The sequence below is a fragment of the Lontra canadensis genome, unplaced genomic scaffold (assembly GCF_010015895.1).
Source record: "Lontra canadensis isolate GAN:19392208 unplaced genomic scaffold, GSC_riverotter_1.0 scaffold19, whole genome shotgun sequence".
Classification (NCBI taxonomy): domain Eukaryota; kingdom Metazoa; phylum Chordata; class Mammalia; order Carnivora; family Mustelidae; genus Lontra; species Lontra canadensis.
The window spans coordinates 4,554,006-4,581,004 of record NW_022631013.1 but is presented as its reverse complement, the minus strand read 5'-3'; the positions used below and the strand labels follow the sequence as shown (position 1 = coordinate 4,581,004).

General features: G+C 42.7%; 1 protein-coding gene across 3 annotated transcripts in view; it reads right to left on the bottom strand.

Annotated features, from left to right (window-relative positions):
* TEK (TEK receptor tyrosine kinase) overlaps positions 1 to 26,999 on the bottom strand; it is a 97,506-nt gene that overhangs the window by 37,619 nt on the left and 32,888 nt on the right. For all 3 annotated transcript variants that reach the window (XM_032860326.1, XM_032860327.1, XM_032860328.1), the window contains 5 exons: positions 14,248 to 14,559; positions 5,670 to 5,780; positions 4,666 to 4,818; positions 664 to 795; positions 205 to 345 (listed from right to left, as the gene is read on the bottom strand). In XM_032860326.1, coding sequence (XP_032716217.1) covers positions 205 to 345; positions 664 to 795; positions 4,666 to 4,818; positions 5,670 to 5,780; positions 14,248 to 14,559 — 849 coding nt within the window. The remainder of the gene's footprint in view (positions 1 to 204; positions 346 to 663; positions 796 to 4,665; positions 4,819 to 5,669; positions 5,781 to 14,247; positions 14,560 to 26,999) is intronic.

Below are 26,999 nucleotides of genomic sequence, written 5' to 3'. Positions count from 1 at the left end.
GCTTGTGTTCCCTGTCTCACGGTCTCTCTCGCTCTCTCTGTGTCAAATAAATAAATAAAATCTTTTAAAAAACAAACTCATAGCTCAGCACTGGATAGCAGAGTGAACAGTCCAGGTTCATCCCTCGCTCTGATCTCCTGCAAGCTGGATCTCCCGGGTGTACCTGCTGGAACGTTTCTGTTCAGGGGTGTGACTGGCACATACCTTCGTTGCACTGCAGACCCTGCCAGCCCGTGGCACAGGAGCACCCATAGGGGTCTGGGAGACAGAACACATAGGACTTGCAGCCCTCTGGTCCACTACACCTTTCTTTACAAGTTCTGCCAAACGTGTGCAGCTCACAAGCTTTGGTGGGAGAAAAAGATGAGTCAGAGTCAAATATTCAACCCCTTGAAATGTATGGGTCTTCTATTATGGGTCTCCCCTAGACTAGTGAATATGGAAAACAATCCAATCTCAGCTGAGGCAGGGACAGCTTTACAATGATTGGCAATAAAGAACCTTTAGAAAAGGGTGCCTTTTTCCAATTCCCACCAAGTTCCTACATGGCCTAACCTGGGCCACTTAGTTTCTGTTCCCAACAGTGTCCAGAGTTAAAATTCTACATCCAGCAATGACGGCTTTTTAAATGCGGAACTTGCTCATCAAGCGCTCCGGACTTACCCTTCTCACAGGTCTTCCCCATAAACCCAGGGGGGCAAATGCATTCTCCCGTATCTTCATGGCAGACACCGTTGTTCTTACACTCGGTGCAGACACGGTTGCACTCAGGTCCCCACTTCTGAGCTTCACATCCTTTTAAGAAAAACAAGGCTCTGCTGAGTTGAGCACACTCATTCCATAAACCTTTACTGAACACCTACAATATGGCAGTCATTTCAACAGACACGAGTAAATGAAGAGAAACAAAATACAATCTCAGTTCTTTTTTTTTTTTTTTTTAAACAATCTCGGTTCTTTAAAAGCTAATAGTCCTCTGTGGGAAACAGACATGGAAACAGGAAATAAGGATAGCAACAAAGACAAGGAGGGGTGCCTGGGTGGCTCAGTCAATTGAGCATCTGCCTTCCACTTGGGTCATGTTCCCAGGGTCCTGGATCAAGCCCCACAGTCAGGCTCCCTGCTTTTCCCTCTCCACCCCGCTTGTGCTCTCTGTCACTATCTGTGTCTCCCTATCAAATATATAAATAAAATCTTTAAAAAGAGAGACAGAGAGAGAGAGACAAGGAGTACCTAATCCTGTCTTGGGGATGAAAGGAAAGCTTCCTGGAGGAGGTGGTATGCGAGCAGAACCTGCATGACCACATAATCAGCAAAGAAGATAGGCCGCAGAGTGTGTTCCAAGCAAAGGTAAGGCAGGGGAGGAAGGCCTGGCATTTTCCAGAGCTGCAGGTACGATCAGAGCTAGATCAATGGTTTTCCAAGTGTGATCCCTGACCACTAGCTTCTCCATTACCTGGGAATCTGCTAGAGATGCAAATCTCAAATGTAGCCCCCATCCGTGACCTACTGAATTGGAGGTGGCCTAGCGATCTATTCTTACCAAGTCCTCCCGATAATTCTAATGCATGCCAGAGTGTGAGAACCTCTGGTCCACAGTCTGTAGAGACAAGATGCAGCTGAAGGAAGGAGCAGGAGCAGTAGCATCCGCCCATTTTTCAGGTAAAAAAAAAAAAAAAATACAGGAAGTAAAACAAGCTATGCAAAACCTAAAGTACAAGAATGGTAAAATGTTCCTAGATTCTTATTTACTGGTTACTTCTTTCTAACATTTAGTGAGTTTAGATGATTTTTTTAAGGTCCAAAGACACCTTCTGATATAAGGAAAAAATGCAAGGGGATTGGGATGACCCTTTGTGGTCAGCGTTTTAATTTCTCATCTGATAGGAACTAGTGTCTTTGTCCCTGAATGTTAGTCTCACGGTGGTAAGCTTGGACCTGTGCCTACAGCTGATGTAACTTAATAATTTCTTTGGCAAGAATTCCTGGTTATCAGTATTTTCTCTAAAACAATCAGGAAGACTGTCTACACAGACCCTTTCTTACAAACTTCCATTTAAAAGATAAAGCTACAAAATGTCTAAAAGTTAATATTTACACGCCTTACTATATAAAGGGAAAAATACTTCTGCACAATTAGTGATTTCTTGAGAGCCAGATCACAGTTATTTGCACGTGTTGAAAACTAATGATGGCAGCCCATGGAGAAGAAAATGAGCTTCCTATTACACTGAATTATGTCTCTAGCTCTCTACCTATCTATAGACCTTTCCCAGGTTTTTCCCTCATCCTGAGAAAGACAAAAGAATAAAGCTTGAGGGGAAAACTGAGGTGATCTCCTAGAGATGGAGAAGCTAGGAAAAGTGTTTTTTGATAAGCAACAAGATGCAATCAAGCTTCTGCGATTTTCATCAAAAGCCCTGCGGTTTTATATTTTTAGGAAACTAAATATTCGTGCATACAGAGAGAAATCCTATAAATTCATTGGTTCTAAGAAATTTTTTGTCAGAGAGAGAATTTATATTGAAAAGAAATCCTATAAATATAACCAGTGTGATTCTTGGCACAAAGTCTAAGGAACTTATGATTTACTCCTAGGTTTCAATTTGTCCTGGACAGCTACCCTAGAGTTATGAGAAATGTACAAATGCCATTAGCTGTACCTCATTGCTTAAAACATCAAGTAAATCATACTGGCGAAAAATACTCTTAAACCGGATGATTGTAGCTAAACTCAAACTTTCTTAGACTTATTTTAGATATTAGCAATGCTTCTCAGTTTCACCAAAATACTCCAAAACAAAGGAATGACCACGTGCTCCTAGCAGTCTCAAGAGATAGCTAGAGATCAAAGTGTGTTTGAAATCTTTCACTTTATCTTTAAACTTCAGGTGAGCTTCAAACTCTAGTCTATATTAAGTCATGATTGTTTTGACATTAAAAAAAAAGTTAAATCTTTTACCATAGGTCAACATCTGGTGTTTCTGATATGACTAGAAAATGTGCCCATTTCCCCCAGACTCTGAGTACGCCTGGTACGCAGTGCTATATAGGCTGGAGAGAAACACCTAAATGAAATGAAGTCCAGCTGTGCTCTTGCCATTTGGACTCTTCATGAGAGAGTGGAATAAAAGGGGACTCCACCTGCCTAAACCACAAGAACCACACTTTTCACACTTCCCACTGTCACGATGCAAAACGATTTACCCATTTGCCTATGTAACTGCTCTGAGAATTACCCAAGGGACAGTGATTCATCTTCTCATCCTTGTATTTTCATACCAACACAATACTAGGCAAAGAGTTATGATTAATAGATTTTTGTTGAATGAACAGATGAATAAATATAAGGCAAAGAAAAAGAAAAACGGTAAGATTCCAATCATTAGAATGATGGAGCAGCCCAAATACTTAGACCTGAGTTGTTTCATTGCATGAATACGTGGGATAGCCAGGAAATTCAAGGCAAGTTTTTCTTTCTATAAATCAATTTCTTATAAAAACTACTGGCTGAGGGGCGCCTGGGTGGCGCAGTGGGTTAAGCTTCTGCCTTCAGCTCAGGTCATGATCTCAGGGTCCTGGGATCGAGCCCCACATCGGGCTCTCCGCACAGCGGGGAGCCTGCTTCCTCCTCTCTCTCTCCCTCTGCCTCCCTCTCTGCCCACCTGTGATCCCTCTCTGTCAAATAAATAAATAAAATCTTAAAAAAAAAAAAAAAACTACTGGTTGATAGTTACTCTCTACTTTGATAGTTTTAAATGGGGGGGGCAGAGTGTTTACTAGTTCTCTAACTCATGCACGTTTTCAAACATGAGAATAGAAATCCCATTTGAGAGTTAAATAGTCCGGACAGTGTAGGATTTACAAGAGACTTAAAGTGTTTTTTTTTTTTTTTAAAGATGTTATTTATTTATTTATTTATTTATTTATTTATTTATTTGAGAGAGAGCATGAGGGCACGGGGGGAGGAGCAGAGAGAGAGGGAGGGGGAAGAAACTTAAGCGGACTCCATGCTGAGCACAAAGCCCGATGAGGGGCTTGATCTGATGACCCTGAGATCGTGACCTGACCTGAAATCAAGAGTCGGATGCTTAACTGACCGAGCTACCCAAGACTCTCACAGGAGACTGAATGTTTAACTAGCTATTAGACCAATCCAGAAGGCCCAACTCCTCCCCGTGTATCAGATGCATTTCAGGGAGACTGCCCAGCTCACTGTGATGCCCCCCTTCTTAGGGGAATGAAGCTGCTATTCAAGTGTGAGGTCCTGGAGTCTGCGCTGTGGTATGTTGCCCCCACACTTGACTATAGCTCATTGGTATAAGCCAGTAGACATTTGACATATATTAGGCCTATCCGATTCTTTATCCTGGGAATTCAAATTTAGTAAATAGAAAAACATTGCTGAAGCACAGTTAGAGTAAGCTCATCCTCCTTGAGATAAAGTCGATCTGCCCCCACCCATGCTGAGCCCCAGATCTTCCCTGGGGCCTATCTTTTCTGGAAACTTCTTTGTCAGCCATTCTACCAATTTTCTAGAGTCCTTAGTAAACTTCCAACCAATCCCCTGGTTTTTGCTCAGGTAGTCAGAGTCAGTTTCTGTTATTTGCAGCTAAAAATCCTAACGACCAAATCATCACAGATTGTGGCCTCTCAGTCACTTACTCCGGACTATCAGCCTGGTGAAGGCTGAGGTGAAGAGGTTTCCTCCTATGTACCTGGCTGAGTACACTCCAGCGTCCTGGGGCTGAGCGTGAGGCAGATGCACTTCTAAAATATCAGGTACTTCATGCCGGGGCACTGAGTGGATGAAGGAACCTGGTGAGAAGAGTGGAGAACCGTGAGTCATACGCAGACACTCCGTTTCCCCATCTGGCCCCTCCACTTTATCAGCTCTGACTGGATACAGAAAACGTGCTCTAGCATATTGGATGTAGAAGAATGAAAAGGTTGAGCCGTGCAATGCTCTCCCCAGACTGAGAAAGTTACGGTGATAGAGCAGAGAGGTTAGTCTACGTGATCTACCACCAAAGGTATGAAGATAGAGGTAAAGCTCAAGTGCTTATCTTCTGCAGGAAGAGATGAACAGGCAAAGACACCAAGCCAACTCATCAGCTAACCAGGAGATAACCTAGAGTCGCTGCTGCAATCTGGAAGTCCTCTCCACCCACAGAACTCAGCATAGTCCCCATCAATATTCCAGCTGGATCAGGCAACTGCCACCATGGGGTGCCAAATCACAGCTGGAACTGGACAGATTTGTTAAGACACAGTTGGACTCCCAGACCTACTTCCAGTTGGCTTCCCAGGCTCAATCTGGTAATTTCCTTAACCTTGCAATCAAGCAACCCTCAGTTTACATGGCTGAATTTGGGACCTCACTTACCACATCATAAGGGGTGATCTATTATACATTCACAATTTCATATTATACACTCATAAATATAGAATGTATGTACATTCATTTATGTATATGAATCTCTACTTAATTAAGCAACCAACCACAGTGCCTCATAGAGCTTCTTTAATAAGATTCAACTGTCTTGCATCATAACAGCTTTGCTTGCAACATCTGCCCCCAAGACTGCACCAGGATAATGACCCGATACATTTCATGCTATCTAATGTCTCACACCATGGTGCTGGCAGGAAATGAAACACATACTCACCATTTTTATAAATCACTGCATCTTCTTCTTTAATCAACACTTTTTTGAAAGATATATTCACATTATCTCCCCTGTCCACAGTCATGGTTAAAGTAGCTGGTAGGAAGGAAGCTTTTGAAAGAAAGAAGGAAAACAAATAAGAAAATGAGGTCACACATTTTCTCCAGGAGCAAGTGAACTTGGAACTTAAACAGATGGGGGATGGCACTTGCCAGAAGTCAGCTGATTTGTAGGACAGGAAAAACGATGGCAGCTAACGGATTTTAAACTTCATTAAGGTTTTGAAAAATGTGATGAAAGGAATACTCATTCTCTCCATAAAAATATAAATACATATATACACACACTATACATAAACACATTGTTTTCATACAACTAGTTGGGGAGATAAGGACTTTATGTTGATTAGTATCTGATATCAAACTAAGACCTGACATTAGCTATAAACTATAGTAACAATGGATCAAACAACCTTCTCCAGTTCCTACCAAGTATTCTCAAAGTGGAAAAGAATAGAGGTGGTTAGATATTTGCCAAATGGCTCTTCCCTTTTGGGTCAAGTTCCTTCTGGGTTGTGTCGATCCAACAAATTTTAATTGCTTTGGAATGCTGCAAGCGTTTCTCAAATGGAATCAGCACAATACTGGACTTATTACTAATGGTGTAAATATTGGAATATTGGATAGTAAGGCAAAGATGAGATCCAATATCTTCCCTTCTTCCCCTTAATTGTGTGTGTGTGTATGTATATATGTATGTTTGTATATATATGCCTGAGTCCTTTGGTTTGTTGGACAAGGTATGTGGATAAAATCTTCTAGCATTCTTCCAGCCACAACAGTTTCTGAATTCCCTTAATTTATGCTATAATCTATACAGAGCCACAATTATAAGAATAAGGGGGGGATTAATTTTAGGCTTTATTGAGGTAAGCCAATTTTTTAAAAATTTAAGCCTTACTGAAGTATAGTTGACATACAAGTTAAGCCAATTTTTAAAATTTAAGGATCACTACTTAAGGAAGAGAATCAGAATATATAACTTCCCTAAACATGGAGGCCAGGAGGGACATAAAAGGGGAGAAAAAAGCCCAAGTAAAAATCACAGCATACAGAAAAGAGAGATTCTGCCAAATGTATGTCCAAAGAATCCTAGAATGAATTTTTAAAAAATACATTAAACACACACACACACACACACACACACACACACACACACACACAACATGCTCTTTTTCATGACCTACACATTAAACATAGTAACACATAAGACTGAGGGAGAGAAAAATGTATGCCAGACTCAATAATTCAAAGAAGCTGGCACTGCAATAATTATGTCAGAAAAAAATAATTTACTCTAAAGTCAAAACAAAATTTTAAGGATAAAGATGGTCTTTACATGATGATATAAAAAATGGAAGATCTAGTCATCATGAACTTATGTATGCATCTAACAACAGGTTCAGGACCCACGAAACAGAAACTGACAGAATTAAAGGAAGAAACTGACAAACCCACAAACATTGTGGAAGCTTCCCAAAACCGATCCATCAAACAGACCAAAAATTACTGAGTAACACAATTAAAGATCTGTTGGCTGTTCACAGATCCCTGTACCCAGTTCTAAGATCATTGCCTCCCTTATTAAGCCACAAAGCACATCTCCATAAATAACATAGAATCAATATCCCATGGAACAAATTCTCCGACCAGATGCACCGAAATTAGCCATCAGTAGCAAAGCACCCTATGCCCTGAGGTTTGAATCCCTAAGGCACTTCAGCCCAGGAGCAAGCCTTCTGCAGACAGTGGGGTGAATCAGCCTTCCTTCCTGGATCCTCTGTGGCCCACGTACCTAATCAGAGAGGCTGATTAGGTACGTTCACACCATGGGCTTAGAGGGCTACCCTGGGTGCAGACGATGCCTTGAACTCAACAGGACTCAGCCTTAGGTTCATCTGCCTGTTCTCTGTCTGTATACCCAGGCATGGTGCCCTCCCAGGACACCCCCATCAATGACATGGGACGCACCTAGAGGGGGGATGGGACAGACTCAAGGGCAGTGGGAGCGTTGGAAGAAGACAGTCCTGGGCTGTCAAAGTGGCTCCTCCACTTACTGGACCTCCTTGAAGGAGTTACTCAACCTCTGAACATTTCAGCTTCCTCGACTCTAATTTAGAAGTAAAAGTATTCACTTTGACGTGTTGCTGGGGAATATGAAATGATGGATTCCAAGCGCTGGGGGACTTAGAAGCGATCAGCATCCTTCAATGACAAATGACAGCACGGCTGCGCGGACATGTGCAATATGGACAACAGAGGCAGCTTTCTCACGGGGACTGAGACGGATCCAACGTGCAGGGAAGGCACGCACGACTGGCAGGGGGACTTGGGGCTCCTGCTCGCAGTGACAAGGGGCTTCCTCAAGCAGTCCCAACACATGCAGCTCCTGCTCTCTGTAGCAGGAGAACCAGAGAGAACCTTTTGTGATCACTTTATACTGTTGTTCCTTTCTCTGTGGTTTGATTTTCTGCCCCATTGTGTGACAGTCTGACCATGGAGCTGACCATGAACTTCTCACTCAGCATCATATCCTGAAAAGGAACTGCCGTTCCCCACGAGGCTCAGCTCCAACGGGGCTTTTCTTTTTCCCCCCACTCTGTAGCTCTTTCTTATTTTAGACTTTGTGCCTTTTAAGCTCCTGTTCTCTTTCTTTTTTTTCTTAAGATTTTATTTATTTATTTGTCAGAGAGAGATAAAGCACAACCAGGGGGAGCAAGAGACAGGAGGGAGAAGCGGGCTCCCCGCAGAGCAGGGAGCCCTATGTGGAGTTTGGTCCCAGGACTCTGGGATCGTGACCTGAGCCAAAGGCAGATGCTTAACCACTGAGCCACCCAGGTGTCCCATAAGCTCCCTGTTTTCTTCGGTAGAAACACAGTAACAGCAGAGTCCACCCCACCCATCCTGCCCACTCCTGCATTAATGGCTCTAAATTGACTGTTCTCTGCTGAGTACTAATACAGGGATCTACAACTTTCATGCTGACCTTTGCTGGAGCCCCGCTGGTCTACAGTATGCACAGATTAATGTCGTGACTTGACTGGATCATGAAAATAATAAGCACCTTTCAACAGTGCCTACGATCAGGCACAACTTTTTCTTAGCACTTCATACAGATATAATTTTCACAATATCTCTATCAGATAGGTACTACAATTATCCTAATTTTACAAATGAGGACGTTAAGGTACAGAGAGGTAAAGTAACTTGTTCAAAATCATGTAGCAAATTCATGGGAGAGTCAGGATTTAAACTAGATTCCTTGGGTCTGGAAGCTTTTCAGAGGCTATATAATGTTAGTACTCACAAGGCTTTAAAGTCCTAGTACCTCGTTTATCAATGAGATTGCTAGGGACTGAATATGAAGATGACTTGTTCAAGGTCATTTGAATGGGCTACTTAATGGACAGAGCTTAACTAAGAACATGATTCCCTATTCCTTAAGGGCTGATGAAGAGAAGAGGTCATAGTAACACTTATAAACAAAGATATTTCTCACTGATGTAAAATAATTGAGTTCAATTTTGGGTATCTCCTTTAATGATAGAGACTAAGGGTAATAACATAGTTTTATGCCCATTACTTTTTTGTGCAGTCTCACAAGTGTGCTAGAAAGATGGTGTATCCATTTGTCTACCCATGTGGGAGATGGAGTTAAGGGTGAGTTAGTCCCGTACCCGAGGCTTCCTGACAGTGAATCCGTGTGAAAGCTGAGACATGAACTCAAGATGCCCCCACTTGCTCAACAACGCTAGCTCTCCAGACCCATCTCACTCCAAGCCCACGGCCTCAGCTCTCAACAGCAGCCATTCTGAACCGTACTCAGCTCTACAAAAGGACCACAGATCACTCACACCCAAGTCATGAACTTCCTCCCTCTCCTCGGCTCCTTCCTTCCCCCTATGTCTCACCAAGTGTCACTCATCCTCGGCCCCCGGCCCCCGTAGATGTCCCTTTCTCCAGGAACTTTACCCCTCCCCTGGGATCCAGGGTGAGTGCCTCAAGGCTGCTCTCTGAAGGCCCCGCACGTCCCCATGCCAGCCCCCGCAGAGCGCAGCACCCCTGCTAGCCTGAACGCTCCAAGACGCAAGTTCACATCTGTTTTGAAAGGCAGCACGGGGTGTTGGTCAGGTCCTGGCTTCTGTGATCAGCCCGAGTGAACCTTTCCAGATCCGACAATGAAAACCAGGTGTGTGACTGCATCTAAGTTGCAACTGATCTAAGCCTCATCTATTATTACAGGTCCTAACAGTCCTCTTCAGAGATACATTTGGTAAAGACTAAACTATGCAGTAATGTCTATAAGATAGCTAGGGGGATGTCAGGCACAGAAGTATTCAGGAAATGTTACCGTCACTTCAGTTCCCATGTGTGACACAAAAAGAGGCTTAAGAGTACTTGGGAAATGAAAGAATATATGAATGAATCAGATCTCAAGTTTTCCTATTTTCTTTCTGCTTCTAACACATTCATCTGTGTTGTTTAGATAGAAATAGCTCCTTTCTATCAACTTCACAAATCATATTTGCAAGGTTTGATGTTCTTTTTTTTTTTTTAAGATTTTACTTATTTATTTGATAGACAGAGATCACAAGTAGGCGGAGAGGCAGGCAGAGAGATCGGGTGGGGGGGAAGCAGGCTCCCCGCTGAGCAGAGAGCCCGACTCAGGGCTCGATCCCAGGACCCTGAGATCATGACCTGAGCTGAAGGCAGAAGCTTTAACCCACTGAGCCACCCAGGCGCCCCTGCAAAATTTGATGTTCTTAAAGTAAAGCGATTTCTCAGATGAAAATAGGAAGGAAATAACCTATGCTTCCTTCTGATGGAACACCGAGACAGCGTTTGGATGTGAAAATGTCTCAAACTTCATTTATACCTCCCTACCCCCAAATGAAATCACCACTGAGGTTTGAACAAACTGCTTTTGATTTTTTTGCATGATGCCATTGATAAAAACGGTTTGACTGTTTGGCGTGTGAGAGCCAACATAAGCGTATTTTGGCCCATCTCAAATGGATTTTCCACTTCCTCCCCAGATGCACGAGTCAGCAGCAAGCTGGACTACATTGCTGTTTATCCTATCCTGCTATGTCCCTGCGCAGGCACCTCTGAGATCCCCTGGTGTTTTGCTAGGGAATTAATAGTGTCACAAAGACAGAGCTGTGCAGGTTTTCCTGATTCACCGTAAAGGATAACACTTTCCTCCCACCACATTTCAGCTACTGGATGGTCAGCGAAAGAAACAGAATCAGTTCAACAGCCGGTGATGTTGTTATTAAAATGCAGGAGCGAAAGCGCTACCTCTTTTCCTATTTTGTATACATTTCCACAATTACGTTAATGGATGGTATTACATTTTTCCACAACGGAGTAGAAAAATAGTCTTACTAAATGATTGCTTATTCCATGGCACTGTGATGATTACTGAAGACTTACTAGGAGCCAGGTAGATTGGCTATCTCCTTTGATTCTCAGATGTCTGGGGTAAAAATCTCTACCTGCATTATTTTTTTCAAGTGAGAAAAATGATTTCAGTGAAGGAGTTTTCCCTGCATCCTATGATTCAGTTGCAGAGGCTCAAGCCCATGTCTCTACACTGTGCCCTGGGGTGCCCTGCAGGCTTTCCGATGGACTGGCTCTACCTTATAAAACACGTGCTCAGAATGGAGGAGGGGGGTTAACAGCAAGTGGGAGGGATGTGCCAAGCGTAATGTAACAGTCACCCACATAGGCTCCGCAGTCAGGTCACTGGTCATTTAATCCCATTCCCAGGTGCCTGGGTGGCTCAGTTGGTTAAGTGACTGCCTTTGGCTCAGGTCATGATCCTGAAGTTCTGGGATCGAGTCCTGCATCAGGCTCCCAGCTCTGCAGGGAGTCTGCTTCTCTCTCTGAGCTTCTCCCCTCTCATGCTTTCTCTCTCTCTCTCTCTCTCTCTCTAATAAATCAATAAAATCTTTTTTTAAAATCCCATTCCCACCATTTACAAACCACTATTGTTATTCTGTAACTCACTCTGCAAGGTCTCATTTCACCCCAGCTTTTAGCAACATGTCGACCGTATCCATCCACTCTTCATGTAAAGGCACTCATGGTATTTTGAAGGTATCATTATACTCATTTCACAGATGATGAAAAATGAGACCAGTGGATGTTAAAGAAATTGTCCAGGGCCCCAGAGCTGGTGAGTGGTGGGAAAAGAATTAAAACTCACGAGAAAAGGCATCTAAAAGCCATTTTCTCCCCATGCTTTCTCGCTAGCAAGCCAGCCTTCACTTCATTTAGCTGAATTTAAGCTCTCTTTTCCCTGCACTGGTCTAGACCTTCCGTTTGGAGCGGTCGTTACGGTTGGTCTTTGACTCCCCAAATTCTGGTTTAATATACTCTGCAGGTTCTTACTTCTACACCGTCAAGGACAGACCCATACCAGCCTGAAAAGGGCACAGTGGCACCCCACATTTCATTCCTACGAAGGCACGGGGGCCCACGTCTCGGATTATCTTCATTGTGAATGTGGAAACGTCAGCAGAAAGGACTAACTCTTGACACAAGTCAAATCCTGAATGACACGTGTGGAACATAACAGGGCTGACTCTTCAGCTCTGATAGCTTTGGCACACCTCACATCCCTTTGTTCAAACTCTCTTCCCTCACCGGAGAGCTGCATTCCTGGGAACGTCTGTTGTGCACTTTCCCACTCACCCTAGTGTCATTTAAAGGTGACCGGTACAGTTTTGCTAAGAAAACCTTTTCCTTTATTTGTAATGAATGGTGATTTTTATCACTTTTGACTTTAAAATGAGCTTGCTGCCTTCAAATCTTTTAATTATCACAGCCCAGAGGAATCTTACCACCTGGGACCTTGTGGGAAATGCACCTTCTCCTGACTCTCCTCAAGGACCTACTGATCAGAGTCTGCATTTTACCAAGACCCACAGGTGATCTAGAAGCTCATTCAACTTTGAGAGACACTTGTCTTAAAAAAAAAAAAAAAATGCAGACTCCTAGCTTAAAAACGGCCCACCAGAGACACACATAGAGCTATGTTATTTATGTGGATCAGTCTAGCAATGAAAAATCAAACCCGGAAGAGTTCACAATGTCATTTTCTCCTAAAATGACACTTTCTCAGGCCACGGTCCCTGTGGATATGATGACATCAATCTGGAAAGGATTCCTCTAGAGGTATGACCAGCTCAGAAAAAAAGGGTTGACACATGAGTGGCCAGATCATTCCAGTCAGAGCAAGGAGAGGTCATCTCTGCTGGAATTCTGTGCCTTCCTCCCAGCAAGCAGCATCAAGATACCAGGAGTCTACGCACCTGTCCAGGCCTGGGAGCCTTAGGGCAAAACAGAACCATTAAAGAATATGCACAGCTGCCTTCTCCAGCTGTCATCAGTTTGGTGGACGGGACTAAAGACTTAGCTTAGAGCCACTTGTATTTTGGGACAAAGGTCCCATCCCATCACTGCCTTGTGAGGCGGTAGCTAAGAATAATGTGCCCCTTTGCAGAAACCCCTCAACACCTCCCTTCAAAATTCCAGGGTTCTGTGAGCTAAGTGTGGCCACTCAAGTGCCAAAACGAAACCACGGTCTCTTTCCAAGAATGGCAGAGGGCTGGAAGGTCCTCCCCTGTCTCCTTCCCTGACTCCGTCATCTTTGCCATTTAATTGTGGGAGGTCCAGCCATTGTGAGCTTAGGCTCAGCTATTTGACTTTCTTGGGCAAAGAAACGAGACAGGAGTGAGAGCACACAACACTGAGGCTGAGTTTCAAGAAGCCTTGTGCATTTCCTCTTGTTCTCTTGCACTTCTGCCATCTCCGTGACAGTGCACCTAGCTAAACCTGCGAAAGGAAAATCGATGCATGGAACAGAGCCAGGCTGGTACAGCCAAGGCCAGCATAATATGCCTACCGTCGGCCAACGTCCACATGTGAGAAAGCCGGGTCGGGAACGGCAGAGCCACCCAATCCGCCCAGCTGACTTACACTCACAGGCTGTGAACGCTTACTGTGGTGTGCCACTGGGGTTTGTGGTTGTGTGGGACACAGCATGACCACAGCCACAGATAGCCAACAGACTAAGGAACCAGTTAAGTTATTGATAGATGCTCCCCTTTTAAGATTCTTATTTCTACCACATTGTCCCCTGAAAACAGTGACTTCTGTTAAGAATACTCAGGGGCAAGCAAAACAAAGAAACATGAAAACTCAATTAGAAAGCTCAAAACAGCTACTATCCTGGCATGGACAGCTGTCTTCGTCTCTGTGATTTCCTTACTCCATACACGTAACATGTTCCTATCTCCATTAGGGCCACGGAAACCTTAGCACAATAAGTATTACAGTTCATTTCATCTCAGGAACCAGGCACAATGTCCGGCAAAGGGGTCGAACGTGGGTGAGGCGGACTGGCCGGTGTCTTTGCTCCCGAATGCTATGTGCGTACTAGAGACAAGCAGCAGACGAGCTCTGTGTGAGCCTCAGCGGACCCCACGGCCCCCGACGAATGGGCATGTTACCTTGCTGCCGCATCTTCATGGTCCGGATCCTTATTGCTTCTCCTCGAACGCGCCCTTCGCAGAAGTAGGCACCATTGATTTTACTAGCCTTTTCTCTCTTCCAAACAACTTTTTTAGCCCATTCTCTGGTCACATCTTGAGTAACTTCCAGTGGATCCTGGTGCTGGTTCATTAAGGCTTCAAAGTCCCTTCCTATAGTGATGGGCTCATGGGGGCGCCAACCAGAGGCGATGCAGGTGAGGGACGTTTCCGCATCAGACACCAGAGGTAGGGAATTGATCAGGATCAGGTCCATGGCACTGTCCACTGTTCCTGAAAAAGAAAGAAGGTGTGTCACCATGAGGAAGGTTATTAATGTGGCTCCATGGGATAAATGGGGGCTTATAGAGTCCTGGCTGAAAATAGCTGGTGAGCTGTCTTTCTAAAATGCTACTTACTGTTCGGGGCGCCTGGGTGGCTCAGTGGCTTAAAGCCTCTGCCTTCAGCTCAGGTCATGATCTCAGGGTCCTGGGATCAAGCCCTGCATCGGGCTCTCTGCTCAGCAGGGAGCCTGCTTCCCCCTCTCTCTCTGCCTGCCTCTCTGCCTTCTTGTGATCTCTGTCAAATAAATAAATAAAATCTTTAAAAATAAAATAAAATAAAATGCTACTGTTCCATAGGACAAGATCTGAAACTCTTTACCATGGCATCACCTAGACACTATGAGCCCCTCCTGCCCCACCGCACACCGTGGCTGCCATGGACTCTCAGTTACTCTCCATCCCCCCAAACAGAGCTGTGCATTATAGCTCTACCCACTCCAGTGTCTGTGACATTAGTTAGGTATTCAGCAAATGCTTGTTGAGTTAAATTCACAACAATAGCATTATTGTCACTAATTATTAATGAAAGTAATTTTAATTATTAAAAATTAATGAGAATGTGGTACTCTCATCTTATCAAAGAATTCCATAGAGAAGGACTGAGTGAGGGCCACGTTTCCTTCTAAGCCTCATTTGCCTCATCTCTAAAATGAGGTTAACAGGGGTGCCTGGGTGCCTCAGTGGGTTAAGCATCTGCCTTTGCCTCAGGTCAGGATCCCAGTGTCCTGGGATCGAGCCCCATGTCTGGGTCCCGGCTCAGCAGCAGAGTCTGCTTCTCCTTCTCCCTCCCCCTGCTCCTGCTCTCTCTTGCTCCCACTCCCTTTCAAATAAATAAGTAAAATCTTTAAAAAATATAAAGTTATTTAAAAAAAAATGAGGCTAACAAGACCCATTTTGCAGGATTCCTGTAAAGATTAAATGAGATAAAGTACCAAACTTACTAAGCACTGTGTCTTATGGGGTTTACAACGACTATTATTTCAGTTCTCTTAATTCTATTTCCTGAACACTAGGCCCAAACCTCAACCGTCCCCAAATGTGAAAATGAAATCCTATCTAAAAGTTTTTTTTATAAATGATGAAGCACATTTTAGAAAAGAAAATGCCGTCTTTTCACATTCTCTCCCTCCCCTCTCTTCTCTTCTGATTTCCAAAGTTTCTAAGATGAACTAATGAAATCTCTGCTCCTCTCAAGTGTGGAAAACCAGGGATGAAGGGTATTCACTGGCTCAGGTGATGGCTGATCCCCAAGTCTACATGCAATGACCTGGGGGCTAGCAAGGTCAAGCACGATGGATGACAAGTTCCGTGAAGGAGAGAAGCTGTTTTGTTCACACTGACGTATATAGGAGTGCCCTGCCTAGTCCCTGCATGTAGGACTTAACAAATATTTGTTGAATGAGTGGGTGGTTGGGTGGATGGATGGATGGATGGACCAATTTTATTCCAGATCTGCTTGGTTCAAGTTTACAACTCCGACTTCTAGAATAATGAGTTAAACGTGTAAGTGTTCCTTTGAGTCTAAATTGACATCCTTGCCCAAATTTAAAAGGCTGTTTTGAGAAGTAGTAAGTTTAAAGAAAGAAAAAGCAAATGTTTTAATTTTTATAAAATGCCACAGGAAGGTGATCAATTGCTGAGTATCTAGGCTAACTGGTATTCATCTACCAGATCTTTTTTGAGCCTTTGCTTATGTCAGACATTATGCCTGCCATGAAGTCCTCTTAGAATTTTAATGACAATCGCCAGTGTTGGATGGATGCAGTGATAATTTGAGAAGGACACTACTAGGAGTTACATTTTTGTCTGATTAATTAAGAAGAATGTCCAAATCAGATCTTAATGTAAGTGGGAATGAGAGCTATATATTTTTTTTCTTGTAACGTTAACTCAATATTTGGGACTGAGGGACAAAATTTGCCTTGAATGGGTTTCCAAACCTGACCCTAAAGAAGCATGTATCTTGCTCCAAGCCTCAATGGTAACTTCACGATCTCCAGAGAAGAGACAGGGATTGTGATTAAAAAAACAATAATTAAAAAAAAGTGCTGTAAGAGAGGATGAGTGAGGAAAACTAGCAGTGGAATTAGGGCCTCCAAAAATAACACTGAAGCCCAGCTCCCCTCCACACGTAGGTCCAGCTGTGAATACCACCTCGTCTCCCACACTTACTCATTCCAGGCATGTTCCCAGAGAGAGTCATCAGAGGAAGGAAACACCGTAAATCTTTCAGCTCCAGTTCGATCGAGGCTCATTTCTAGGACCAGGTGAGTGACTTGCCAAAACTAAGGGACTGATTCTGAACTCACTGAACTTGCGTTGGCTCTGGTTTTTGAAGGATGTTAGGAAATAATAGAAAACGCAGCTGATTTGAAAAGACAGCCATGCTTCATCTCTACACGGTTTCTGGGTATGGATCCGGTTTCTTTTTCCTTTTTTTGCTCCCAGTTCTCTCCCTTTACTTTCAGTGACAGAAAGGGAAATCACATACTTCTGCGGGTCCAGACTGGACTAGGCTTTCCTCCCCTTACTCAGCATGCCACTTACAGGAAGCCCTCTCCCACCAGTGAGTTGTCTGTCCTTGGTCATGCCATTTTCAGTGAGGTGTCAGAAGGATTTTGTATGTGAGCTAGGGAGATGAGAAGAAATCCCTACCAGATTCCTGCGATGGATCTTAAAAATCATCTACTTAGTTTTCCTGGAACAAGAGTATGCATTTGTACTTGTCTGCTTATGCCTAAAGCAATTCTGGAAGGTGAGACATGAAACTGAGAACAAGATTGACCCATTAGGGGAGAGTGGGGTAGCTGGGGGACATGATAAGAGGAAGGTTTGTCACCATATACATATGTACGCTGGCTTTTAGAACCATTTGAATAATACCTACACATAAAAATCAAATGTAAAAAGTAAATGCTATTGCTCGTCCCTTAAAAAGTTGTATTTGGGGACGCCTGGGTGGCTCAGTTGGTCGGACGACTGCCTTCGGCTCAGGTCATGATCCTGGAGTTCCGGGATCGAGTCCCGCATCGGGCTCCCAGCTCCAAGGGGAGTCTGCTTCTCCCTCTGACCTTCTCCTTGCTCATGCTCTCTCTCACTGTCTCTCTCTCAAATAAATAAATAAAATCTTAAAAAAAAAAAAAAGTTGTATTTGGAAGGGAATCAAGAGCCAAAGGAATATATGTGTCTCTCATCATTTGTCCCTATATCCCAATCTCTTTGGATTGCATCCAAGTAATGCATTTTTCTCTTTTTCTCTTCTTTAGACTAGTGGGAAATGTGATACCATTCCACAATGCTGGGGGAAAAAAACATGGGTTTAAAAAGAAAAAAAGAAAAAACCCTTCGAGAATAGGCAGAAGAAGAGTAACCATACTTGGCCTCTCAAAGAGAATAAAGGAGCCGGGGCCCTAATGCCATGGGTACAGCTGTGGCCTGTGGCTTCTTGAAAGAGTTCAGCCACTGACACGGTGAAAGGTGTGACTGTAGGTACACAGCTGGTGCCACAGAGAAATCTGCTACTGGGGACACGGGCCTCAGAAAAATTGCCAAAAGACAGACCGGGCTCACACCAGTATCATCTCCTGTTCCTAACGCCTTTTCCTACATTATAACTCTGTCTTCTCCAAGTCCCACTGGGGACTGGCATGGAGTTCTTTCACCTCAGGCATGGTCTGAAGGGCTCTAGTCCAACCCAGTGCTTAGTTCTTGACACATCTAGCATCAAGGAAAAGGCTAAGTTTGCTATATGAGTAAGTAAGACGCATGTTGAATTTCAGGCATCTTTCACGCTTTGGGGATTGATATGATTTTTCCTTAGCAAAGACCTTGCAAACACTTTTTAATATTTGCCTAAAATGTGTCTTATTTATAAAGAAATGCTTTCCATCATGACATGGCATCTGCCAAGTTAACAAATGATTGTCCATCACAGTTGAAGCCCAATATCCTAAAATGTTACTTGGCTCACTCTGTCATTTGTCTGCTGTAGGACAGACACATCATCTAATCGTTCACAGTAACATTTGCTTATTAAACTGCATTGTGGTACACTCGAAATGTTTATAAATTGTTTTTGCCCTTAGATTTTCTTATATTTAATATTGCTCTGAATAATGACTCATTAACTAAGACAAAGAAATATTTTCCTTTAAAAATAGTCATTGATGTGGGTGGAGTTAGAGTGTATTATGCTAAGTGAAATAAATCAGACAAAGAAAAATACCATATGATCTCACTTATATATGGAATTTAAGAAATAAAACAGGTAAACATATGGGAAAGGGGGGAAAAAAGGAGGGAAGCAAACCATAAGAGACTCTTAACTATAGAGAATAAACTGAGGGTTGATGGAGGGAGGTGGGCGGGGGATGGGCCAAATGGGTGATGGGGATAAAGGAGGGCACTAGTGATAAACACTGAGTGTTATATGTGATGAACCACTGAATTCTACTCCTGAAGCCAATATTACCCTATATGTTAACTAACTAGAATTAATCTTTTTAAAAAGCTTTTATTTATTTATTCATGAGAGACATAGAGAGAGAGAGAGAGGCAGAGGGAGAAGCCGGCTTCCCACTGAGCAGGGAGCCCGACACGGGACTCGATCCCCAGACCCCGGGATCATGACCTGAGCGAAGGTAGCTACTTAACCATCTGAGCCACCCAGGCACCCATAACTAGAATTTAAATAAAAATTTGAAACAAACAAAAATAGTAATAAAAAAATAGACACATAGATCAGTGGAACAGAATAGAAAGGCCAGAAATAAAGCCATAATTACATGCCAATTAATCTTCAACAGAGGAAGTAAGAATATGCAAAGGGAAAACAAGAATCTCTTCAACAAACGGTGTTGAAAAACTGGGCAGCTACATTCATGAATGAAACGGAACCAGTTTGTTACACTGTACACAGAACGAAATTAAAAATGAATTAAGGACCTTAATGTGAAACCTGAAACCATAAAAATCCAAGAAGAGAGCATAAGCAATAATTTCTTTGATATCAGTCATAACAGCATCTTTTTAGATATGTCTCTTAAAGCAAGGGAAACAAAAGCAAAAATAAACTATTGGGACTATATTAAAATAAAAAGTTCTGTACAACAAAGGACATAACCAACAAACTAAAAGACAACCTACTGAATGGGAAACGATATTTGCAAATGACGTACCCAATAAAGGATTAGTATCCAAATATATATAAGGAACTTACACAACTCAATACCAATAATAATCATCATCATCATAATCCAATTTAAAAATGGGCAGAAGACATGAACAGGCATTTCTCCTAAGAAGACGTTCAGACAGCCAACAGATACATGAAAAGATGCTCCACATCACTCGGCATCAGGGAAATGCAAATCAAAACCGCAATGAGATACCACCTCACACTTGTCAGAATGGCTAAAATCAAAAACTTGTTTTTTAACAAGTGTAAGGATTTGGGAAAAAAGAACACTTGCACACTGTTGGTGGGAATGCAGACTGGTGCAGCCACTAAAATGTGTCTTATTTATGTGGAAAACAGTATGGAGTCTCCTCAAAAAATTTTAAAAAAGAATATGATTCAATAATTGTACTACTGGGTATTTACGCTAAGAATACAAAAGCAGTAAATCAAGGGGATAGATGCACCCCATGTGTACAGCAGCATTATTTACAATAGCCCAATTATGGAAGCAGCACAGATGTCTGCTAATAGATGCACGGAGAAAGATGTGGTGTATCCACACACATATACACAATAAGATATCACTCAGCCATAAAAAAGAACGAAATCTTGTCATTCACAACAACATGGATGGAGCTACAGAGCATTAGGCTAAGTGAAATAAGCCAGTCAGAGAAAGAAAAATACCGTATGTTTTCACTCATATGTGGAATTTAAGAAATAAATGAATAAAGAGGGGAGAAAGAGACAAAGCAAGAAACTGTTTCTTTGCTATGGGGAACAAACAGATGGTTACCAGAGGGGAGGTGGGTGGCAGGATGGGTGAAATAGGGTAACGGGGATTAAGAGTACACTTAATGTTGTTTTAAAGATTTACTTACTTATTTGAGAGAGAGCGAGAGTGTGCGGGAGCCGGGGGAGGGGCAGAGGGAGAGAGAGAATGTGAAGCAGCCTCTTCACCCAGAGCAGAGCCCAATGTGGGGCTGAATCTCACAGCCCTGAGATCATGACCTGAACGGAGATCAGAAGTCAGACGCTTAATGGACTGAGCCACCCTGGTGACCCAAGAATACACTTATCTTGAACAGCACCGAGTCATATATGGATTTGCTGAATCACTGTATTGTATACCTGAAACTAATATAACACCATATGTTAACTATGCTGTAATTAAAATATTTTAAATAAAAATATATTTTTAATTATTATAGAAAGGATTGTGGACCTAAATGAATACCCATATAATAGAAATTAACTGATTTGGAAATCAGAGATGGAGCCATTTTTCAAGCTGTATTATTTCAAGGAGTTATTTCTCAGTTTTCTAAAATGTTGTTCTAGAAGTTTCTGAGACTGGTGAAGGTGAAATTATCACACATACGTGCTCTCAATGAGCTACTCAACTTTTATATGTTTACATTTACACTCATGTAAGCTTTCATTTGGGGAAAAAATTTGGGAAAAAAAATTTGTTTCAGGGGCACCTGGGTGGCTCAGTGGGTTAAAGCCTCTGCCTTCAGCTCAGGTCATGATCCCAGGGTTCTGGGATCGAGCCCCACATTGGGCTCTCTGCTCAGCGGGGAGCCTGCTTCCTCCTCTCTCTCTGCCTGCTTCTCTGCCTACTTGTGATCTCTCTCTGTCAAATAAATAAATAAAATCTTTTAAAAATATTGTTTCAATAAAAACACACAAAACCTTAAAGATCACCACTTTCAACTACTTTTCTTTTTACAGATGAAAAAACTGAACGGTTAAATATGATTATCAATGAGAATACATTCCAATGCAGTACAACATGCTTATTCCAATTAGCCTGCTGTCCCTCTCTTCCCACATTCAAGTTCGAGACTGTTGCAGATGATGAAGATGATGAAGTTCTGATTAAACCAGCTCCCTCATCTTCAAAGCACTGGCAGGGTAAGTAGAAAAAGCAGGTTAAATTATTGCATACTGAGGTCATTTATTTGTGCTTCTTAACACCTTAGATTTGTAGTATTGGTAAAGTTTCATCGATATGTGTCTGGAGTAAGATATCATGTCTTTAAAACAACTGTATAGGGCGCCTGGGTGGCTCAGTGGGTTAAGCCTCTGCCTTCGGCTCAGGTCATGATCCCAGGGTCCTGGGATCGAGCCCCACATCGGGCTCTCTGCTCAGCGGGGAGCCTGCTTCCCTCCTCTCTCTCTGCCTGCCTCTCTGTCTACTTGTGATCTCTGTCTGTTAAATAAATAAATAAAATATTTTTAAAAAAATAAATAAAACAACTGTATGTATGAGTTCTTGGAAATTTTTTTTTTAAAAGATTTTATTTATTTATTTGACAGAGAGATCACAAGCAGGCAGAGAGGCAGGCAGAGAGAGAGAGGAGGAAGCAGGCTCCCCGCTGAGCAGAGAGCCCGATGCGGGGCTCGATCCCAGGACTCCGAGATCATGACCTGAGCCGAAGGCAGCGGCTTAACCCACTGAGCCACCCAGGCGCCCCGAGTTCTTGGAAATTTGATCTTGACTTGATTTAAAACCTTTCCAAGGTGTTCTTGGATGTCTCAGCTTAGTAACAGCAGTAGATATCTTAAACTTCCAAATATTTAAAATGTCAATGAACACTATCTTAACCAAAGCATTTCTGGAATGAGGGAGTTGGCAAAGAGCTGAAGAAGTCAAGACAACCCCCAAACTACTCAGGATATTTGGCAGAATATTTTTTTTTATATATACTGCTCAGAAAAGGAAAATGATCTGTAGGTTAAAAACCTGTCATGAAGTCATTTATATGTTCATCCATCTACTAAAAAAATTTCCCGAGTACCTCCCTTGTGCCAGTGACTGTACTCCATCTTGGAGATACAACAATAAATAAAACAGATGATTTCAACCCTCATGTAGCTTCCAGGCAAATGTGAAAGACAGATGTAGGAAACTAGGGACATAAATAAATGTAACCCTGGAACCATGATAAATAGTGTGAGAGAGAATGACAAGTTCTTATGACTATGGGATAGCATAACGGTGAACTTAATCAGACTTGGCTGGGGTGGGGGAATGGTTTGTGGATCAGGTAGATTTCCCTCAGGAAGTGACATTTGGCCTGAAGGAGAATTAGACTTACTCAGATAAAGCAAAAGGGTTATGAGAAGACAGAATACTTTTCCCTGAAAGGGTAACTACAAAGCAGGGTTTTAAGAATGATTAAGTGTTTGATAAGACTCACTTCTAGAATGTTCTTTCTTAAATCTATCCTAAAGTTGGCGTTAGTTTCTTCTTATTGGATCCTCAGAACTACTAGAGCCATTTCTATGTGTCTGTGCTAAACTATTTTTAGTATCTTCTCTGCTTTCTTGCCTTCTCTGAAGAAATCCAGTTCCCAGGCATGCTTCCAACACTTTAATCTCTTTTTGTTCTTCATGATCCTTTTATGTATGTAGTAAGCCTCTGAGGACTAACATTATCCTCAACGTTCCTTCCAAGAAGGTACTGGGCAATTAACGAGAAGATGCCAAAACGTACAAGACTAGAAATAACTAAAGGAAGTTGCTAACTTTTTTATTGTATAATTGGGAGTCTGGAGTTAGAGAAGGACATCCTTGATGTGAGTAGGCTGTGCATCTCTAACATCTCACCAGGAGCTGTGCCAAGCCAGTTTGCCCAAAGGGCATGCCTGTTTCCCATCCCTGCCTCCCAGCCAAATACGGTCCTTGTCTCCTGGATGAAATGGCAACCTCTCCCCACCTTAGAATACCAGAAATTTTCCATCCAGGATAAGTAACACATGTTCTTTTTTTTTTTTCTCCTGAAAAATTTATCGGGCATTCGCTCATACCAGGCACTGTGCTAGGGGGTGAGAACATAACAGTGAGAAAAACTGAGTCAGTTCCCACCTCTTGAGGTTATAGCACCTCCTGAGATAGGATAACTTACATTAGAATAAATTCACACATCGAGCAAATAACAAATATTCTAACTTTACAGATATTGTTTAGTGACATCGTTTATTCTACCTCAAGACTACAATGTTGTCTGCCTAATTACAGTTTCAGCATCATTCTTTTCCTATCGATTTCTTTTTGAGAGTAACACGTGTTCTCGTTAGAATTAGCTACGGTCAGTTGGCAGGAAACTGTTTATTTCCAGGGAATAGGCAGAACGTCCAGTGAGACTTCACTGGGTTTAAAGCACATGTGTGCACTTACTTACAAACTCTGTTCCACATGGTGGGGGTGGCGGTAGCATGGTACCACCCCATCGAGTCTTGTTTAAACTGAAGGGGACTTGAGAGACTTCCCGAAGCAAGACTCACAGTGTTTAAAAAGTAAACTGAGGCCTACAGACAAGAGACTCATCAGTGGTCCCATGAAAGGCAATAGTCAAGCCAGTCCCCAGTTGCTGATTTCTCTCCAGGGCCCTTTCTGTCACCAGGGATATGAGTGTAACTGGACAGATCATTAATGTGAGGGCATTGGGAATGTTTACAGATCTGGCAGAATGGTACATGGAGAATCCTGGAGCTTGGTGGAAGCTGGGGCAAGGAGGAAAGACCTGGAGGAGAGGCAGCCAAAAATCTGGAAAGGATACAGGACAGAGAGATTGGGAATACGCAGAAATGAAGTTTGCCTACTTCGCCAATACCCCCAAGTCTTACAATGCTGCCTTACAATCTTTCCTGTCCACTTCACCCCAAGAGAAGACCGCTCCCTAAGTGGACTGCGTTCATTTGTGCCAGGAAACGCATCAGGTGTCAGAGGAATCCACACTTGGTGCCAGGCCACCAATTCTTTCTGGGTTCTTCTCCCGACTCAATCACCTGCCAAGTTCCCCTCCACCCTTATGCTGCCCAAATGTGTGCATGTCTACTTCTACAACCTAATGTCTTTATCTTCCAAGACAGAATTCAACTACTCTAACTCCTCATGCCTTGATCTCCAGATCCTGATAAAGAAGCCAATTTGATTGATTTGTTTGCACAAAAAAGAGAATAATCAAGAATAGCCTAAAGTGACCACACACTGAGAACTATTAGAAGAGCAAACAAAAGAAATGAGTCTGTAATAGAAAAAGCTCAGAATCATAATAGTCACTATGAAGAGAGTGACAAAGGAGGAAGGTAGCCTTGCCAGCAGGCCTCAGATTATACCCTGTAGGGACAAAGCTAGCATTCCTTACCATATACTACTTAATAGGTACTGTGCTGGGTGCTTTACAAACACTGTACCCCTGAATTCTTATAACAATAGTGAAGAAAGGTATTTATGTTCCATTTTATAGGTTTACGGACACCGACTCTTTTTGGGTTCCTGGACTCAATTCCAATGTGCGGGGAGGAGTTCCCCAATGTCCCACACCAAGCAATTCTTGGACACAAGCAAGTGTCTGAGAATTCCACCCAATTTTGACATTATGTACTCAGACACAGCATCAGATTCCCCAGAGTAAGGGCTCTGTCTTGTAAGACAGCCCACTACCCACCCTCTACCCTGTTTCGGACGCCAGTCACAACTTCAGGCTGTTATCTGTGCTTCTCCACTGGGCTACAGATGGGTGCTTCCCAAACCCTCTTCCTTGGACTTCAGATCCCAGCTGCAAGTGCCGTCTGTTCCCTGTACTTTGGACTGACTGGCTACAAAGCAGAGGCTCCCAGGACCTCCTCGGAGGTTTGCTAGAGTAACTTCTTTTATTTTGCTAGAGGGTCTCAATGAACTCAGAGAAACAGATTTGCCAGTTAATTAAAGATATGTTAAAGGATCCAAATCAACAGCCAGGTGAAGAGGTACTGAGGGCAAGGTATGGGGGGAGGTCTGGGAGCTTCCGTGCCCTCTTCAGGAGAACCACGGTCCCTGAATCCCCAGCTCTGTTCTCACCAACCTGGAAGCTCAGAGTCCAGTTCTTTTGGGTTTTATGGAGGTTCATTTTGACTCATAACTAAGTCATTGACGATTGGCTGATTCAACCTCCAGCTCCTCACCTCTCCCCAGAGGGTAGGGGGTGGAACTTCAAGTTCCAGCCTCTAATGGAAAAAAAACACTATTCTATGTGAAACTTAAAGTGTTAATACATATAATATACAAATAAATTAGTGTTGGGGGCCTGGGTGGTTCAGTCAGTTGAACATCTGCCTTCAGCTCAGGTCATAATCCCAGGATCCTGGGATCGAGTCCCGCACCTGGTCCTTGCTCAGTGGGGAATCTGCTCCTCCTTTTCCCTCTGCCCCACCCCGCTGCTCATGTGCCCTCTCTCTCTCTCTAATAAATAAATAAAACCTTAGAGAAAATAAATCAGTGTTAACTCACAGATGAAGAAATACAAATAGCCAACTAGTAGGTTGAAGAAAAAATGGTTGCAATCTTTTATATTTTCTTGGAAATGCACTTATAGGACATGCTTGCAATATCTACAATAATTATAAAGCTACATAAAAGCTAACCCTGGGGCGCCTGGGTGGCTCAGTGGGTTAAGCCGCTGCCTTCGGCTCAGGTCATGATCTCAGGGTCCTGGGATCGAGCCCCGCATCGGGCTCTCTGCTCAGCAGGGAGCCTGCTTCCCTCTCTCTCTCTCTCTGCCTGCCTCTCTGTCTACTTGTGATCTCTCTCTGTCAAATCAATAAATAAAATCTTTAAAAAAAAAAAAAAGCTAACCCTAATTCATCACTTACTACATGTCAAGTGCCGCTTCAAGCGTAGTACACATAATCATCATCATAGCAATCTTACGGAGTAGGAACTATAACTCTTTGTTCTACAAAAAAGGAGACTAAGGCCAAGGGAGGTTAAGTACATGGTCAGTGTCACAAAGATAATTAGTGGTAGAATTGAGGTTCAAACTTAAGCAGACTGGCTTCAAAACCTATTAACAATGAAACTATATTCATATTACACCATTTCACATAAAAAATGTATCTTTTAGCAATTCAGTGACAATAGGTCTTTTTAAGAAATAGTGATAGAACAATTGGACATCCATATGCAAAAATAACTGAGCCCTGAAAAAAACCTCCAACCTTAAAAATTAACTGAAAATGAATCCTATAAAATGTTAAAATACAGGGATATGGAAGAAAAATCTTCATGATTTTGGAGTTAGGCTGTGAGTTGTTAGCTAGGACACCAAAATCGTGATCCACATGGAAATAAATGAACAAATTATATTTTATCAACATTGAAAACTTTGGTCCATAAATGACAGTGCTAAAAGTAAGAAGACAACTACAGACTGGGAGAGGATA